The sequence below is a fragment of the Oncorhynchus gorbuscha genome, linkage group LG07, assembly GCF_021184085.1.
Source record: "Oncorhynchus gorbuscha isolate QuinsamMale2020 ecotype Even-year linkage group LG07, OgorEven_v1.0, whole genome shotgun sequence".
In the NCBI taxonomy this organism is placed as follows: domain Eukaryota; kingdom Metazoa; phylum Chordata; class Actinopteri; order Salmoniformes; family Salmonidae; genus Oncorhynchus; species Oncorhynchus gorbuscha.
This window is the reverse complement of record NC_060179.1, coordinates 84,279,752-84,284,096: the sequence shown is the minus strand read 5'-3', so window position 1 is coordinate 84,284,096 and position 4,345 is coordinate 84,279,752. Positions and strand designations below refer to the sequence as shown.

The following is a 4,345-nucleotide window of genomic DNA, read 5'->3' as shown; positions in this document are numbered from 1 at the left end:
GATACTTCAACCAACTAATCGTTTGTATTGATTACATCATTTTGTTCAGTGCAATTACGCACGAGAGCCAGAGAGCCAGAGAGCCAGAGAGCGAGAGAGCGAGAGAGTGAGAGTGCGTGTGTTGTGGGTGTGTGAGTGAGTGAGAGGGGAGACAGAGCGAGCAGCGAGAGTATGCGAATCACATTCTTATTATTGAAGAATGATGTAGCTCATATATCGTAATGTAAATGTATACTTGGTTGTGCGTAAAGACATAGTGCAACAAGCTGGCTCTCAGCACTGTCCATTGTTCTGAAAGTTGACATTGTTGCTCTGTGAAAACGCTTCGCAGCTGACGCCTACATGGAGAACGGATCTAACAATATTGTCCACTCAACAACCAAGTAGAGGTAGTCAAGTTATTCTTTGATTTTCAGCTCTCAAACTCGGAAAGTCACCTTATTTCCTAGATCCGAACACACTCGATAAAGTCCTACCGGCTACCCGGCTAGTAAGAACTACTATTTCAAGATAATTTTCCTACTTTGTCAGAGGTGGTCAGAGGGGATGCAAGGCAAGCTGTCAAATAATATGTTCCACAAATAGATTTCGATGGGAGGAGTTTGCTGCCTGCGGGGGTAAGTACCCACTGGGCACAAACTGGTTGAATAAACGTTGTTTCCACGTCATTTCAATGAAATCACGTTGAACCAACGTGGAATATACGTTGAATTGACGTCTGTGCCCAGTGGGTAGAGACAAACCCTACCTAGAGCATCTTTACTAAGCAAGTGTTCTCTAGAAGTCAAAGCCTGGCAATGGGTCTGAAGTAGGCGTGGATATCTTGGAGACTGAGACAGAGAGGTGAAAGAACATTCCTTCGCGTCAAAGGAGTTCTATGAACACGGATCCGGAACACTGTCATCTAGTTGTCATCTAGTTGCAAACATTTTTTACCTCTTCAGGAGAAAAGGATTGCTCAGGTAAGCGGAAATCGTTTTCCTTATCCTCATTATTCACAAATATGGCTAGTTCAGCAAGTTAATTGATGCATGAAGTGCTTTGGAAGGAGACAGCTCGTCGATTAATACTTGTGGAAAGATTGTGTTGGTGGTTATGTAGCCTGTGTTTATACAATAATGTATTATATTTAACAGATTGGCACTAAGGATTTTAGTTTTTAAATCTCACTGATAATTACAACTTCACAGTTACAGTTCTAAAATATAGTCTAATCAATTTCACCGTAATCCCCCTTTTTCCTTCCCTTTGAATGATTTAGATGTACTGGGTTCGTTCAAGAGGTTGAACTTCAACCAACTCTTGAGGGTTTTCAAATTACTTTCACCTGAGTGATCCAGAACGGGCAACAGCATGCCTGTCGTGGAGAGAGAGCCGCCGAAAGCCCGCAGGGAAAGCTATGTAAGAAACGCTTTTTGTTACATTCGATTTTGTTTCATACCGAGTGTAATGAAGGATAGTCCTTGCTATTTTACAATCAGTTATTCCTTAGTATCCTTTATCTCTGACGGTAAATTAAAATGTAGGCTTTATCTGCTTATAAGGTCAGAGACAAATATGTTATTCAGGTGATTTGCAAAAGCAATAGCTTAATCGATATTCATTTATTGATTTAGAATCCAGCATGTAGAATCACGTTGCTTTGCTTTACTTCATTTTTTTCATACTGTTGCTGTTTTGTAACATGGTTATTTGTGACTGGCAACATAACATTGCTGAAAGGCTATTTTAGGGAATTCGTTTTGTATAGTAATTGTATAGTCTACAAAAAATATGTATTTATTGTTACAAATTTGGCTTGCTCTTTTTTTTGGTTTAAAAAAAATACATTTAGTGAGAAGGGATTTTCATAAGTGGATTACAGAACTAACGCACTGACTTTATCATTGGAAAAAGTATGGAGCAACAACTTTGTCAACCACTGCTAGTGTAACGGATACAGGCGCTGTCCGTGGTGCTGAAAAGAGGATGGTTTTGAAACGCGAATATTTCTATTGTGTCCTCGTGCTGACCGCTAGGGGGCAAAAACTAGAGAATTGACAGTCTGGAAGTACTACACTTGTATTATCCCAAACGGAAACTATAAAAAAAAGTGATGCAGAATAAAATTAGACTATGTCACACTACCTACCAAAAGGAAAGAGTTGTAAAACCGTGATAGGCCTACAATGCACTCAAATTACTTTTCAAATTCTAAACCTATTACATGTAAAGGCCAATTTATCCAGGCTGTTTAGTAGGAGGATATCAACTAAATCACCAAAGAAGATGCAGTCCCCGTGCATAATTGTAGCAACAGAGATACACATTCTGCGAATTGTGAGAAATCCCGTGGTGAAGTAATCCGGGAAGTCAAAAAGGGTTCTCAACAATGAACTTCTCCGTTGCCCGAGCAGTTTAGCCTATGCTACCAGAAAGTACACAGCAACATTGATTTAGGTTATGATGAATATGAACGAAGCACGTGCCCGCGGAGTGAAACTTCAGTTGCCGACTGGGGGATCAAATTAAGTAAGCCTAAATTCAATTGAATTCAGAACGATACGACTGTAATGTATCTCCCCGAGAGTGGCCATTTTCTTGGAGCAAATTCCGAGTTATAACATTACCAACCTATGCGTGCAATCATACCTGATTCACATGTGATGTTGGTAACCCACTCACACAAATTACATTGACCACAATGACAGACGGATTCCAGCACATCGGACCCAACGAACAAATAATTAATCCAGACACTAACTCCGTAAACATTTAATTAGCATTTTATTCAATATAAAATAACCTTAGCTGTTTCGATCAAAGGCATCATTTTCGTTTCCCACAGGACGCTGTAAAATTCATGCTCGACGTGGCTTCAAGCGGTTTGAATTAATACTTTACTCAGGTTCTAAGAATGAAAGCTTTAAAGATACATTTCAGGAAGCAAATACGAGCTGTAATGCTCCGACTAATGAATAAATGCCTACAGACAGGACAACAGCTTCCTTACACTGATGAACACATGTTGTCCTTTTGGGTGCAGCCTCAATGAGTCTAATGTTTATCCCAATCATTACAATAACTGCCTGCCCTTTGGGGTATAGGCTTGGTTAATGTACAGTAACATACATTTTTTGACATCTACTGATGTAAAAAGGGCTTTATGAATAAATTGGATAGATTGATTAATTGCTTGATAGATGAGAGAGAAGAGAGGAGAGAGAGAGAGAGAGTGAGTTATTGATTGATTGATCTCCACAACACTAGGTCCTGCCCAAGGTGCCTGTCCCACCCCTGAAGCAGACCCTGGACATGTACCTGACCAGTATTAAACACCTGGTGAAGGAGGAACAGTACCAGAAGACTAAATCCATTGTGGAGAAGTTTGGAGAACCAGGCGGCACTGGAGAGCTGCTGCAGGAGAAGCTACTGGAGAAGAGCATCAACACACACAACTGGGTAAACTCCCTCCCTCGCTCAGACAAACGGGCATCCCAAATGGCATCCTATTGCCTAGATAGTGCACTACATTTAAACCAGTCCATAGGGGTGTGGTCAGAGCTAGTGTGCACTAAAGGGAATAAGGCGGTGTTTGGGAGGCAGACAAGACCCTCTAGCAACTCTAAGCATTCAAATCCATGGGTATTCTGTTAGCAGTATGGGAGTAATGAGCGATCTATTGTCTCTCCATGCTAGGTTTGTACTGTATTGAAAACTGAAGCCAGATCTGGTGTGGGGTGGGAATATTCAGATCTGGTGTGGAGTGGAATGCACTTTACCCTTTTGCTCCCAGATGTGTAAAGCACGCAAAGGCAGTCTACCATCGATCTAGTGTATACTTCAACTGTTACGTGGAGTGAAAAAGCGGAACACAATTGCAGACTCAGACGAGGAGACTGGGATGAAGTAACTAAGGTATTTATTGAAACAGAAGGGGGAGATGGAGTGCAGGTCAGAGGAAGCTTGGGCGGGTTACTGGAAACCAGGTGCGGAGGCTGAGGCTGGAGCGAGAGGGGTTGAGACAGGGTAGGCAGGTCAGGAGGGGAATCCAGGACAGAGTAGCAGGATGACGAGACGTGGGACTGGAGACAGGGACCAGAGTCAGAGCGGGCAGAACTGTAGCGGAGAGGAAAACAGAGTCAGACAAGGGAAAACAGGCACAACAGGATAACAGGATCTGAATAGTAACTAACGGCTAGAAACGTAGACTGACTGAGCAGAGATTACGATCTGGCAGTGTGGAAGTGACAGGGCTGAGTATTTGTAGAGGTCTTGATTATGGAACAGGTTGCAGCTGGTGGGGATCTTCTCTGACTCCAGCACACCTGTCTCCAACCACACAATCACACAGAGAGAGAGAGAT

The 4,345-nt window shown here is 42.2% G+C and overlaps 1 protein-coding gene across 1 annotated transcript in view; it reads left to right on the top strand.

Moving 5' to 3' along the window:
• Positions 1 to 872: 872 nt before the first annotated feature.
• The window catches only part of LOC124039388 (choline O-acetyltransferase-like), a 25,290-nt gene continuing 21,817 nt past the window's right edge, over positions 873 to 4,345 (top strand). Inside the window, exons 1-3 of the mRNA XM_046355351.1 lie at positions 873 to 962; positions 1,282 to 1,401; positions 3,250 to 3,441. Coding sequence (XP_046211307.1) covers positions 1,354 to 1,401; positions 3,250 to 3,441 — 240 coding nt within the window. The 5' untranslated portion in view covers positions 873 to 962; positions 1,282 to 1,353. The remainder of the gene's footprint in view (positions 963 to 1,281; positions 1,402 to 3,249; positions 3,442 to 4,345) is intronic.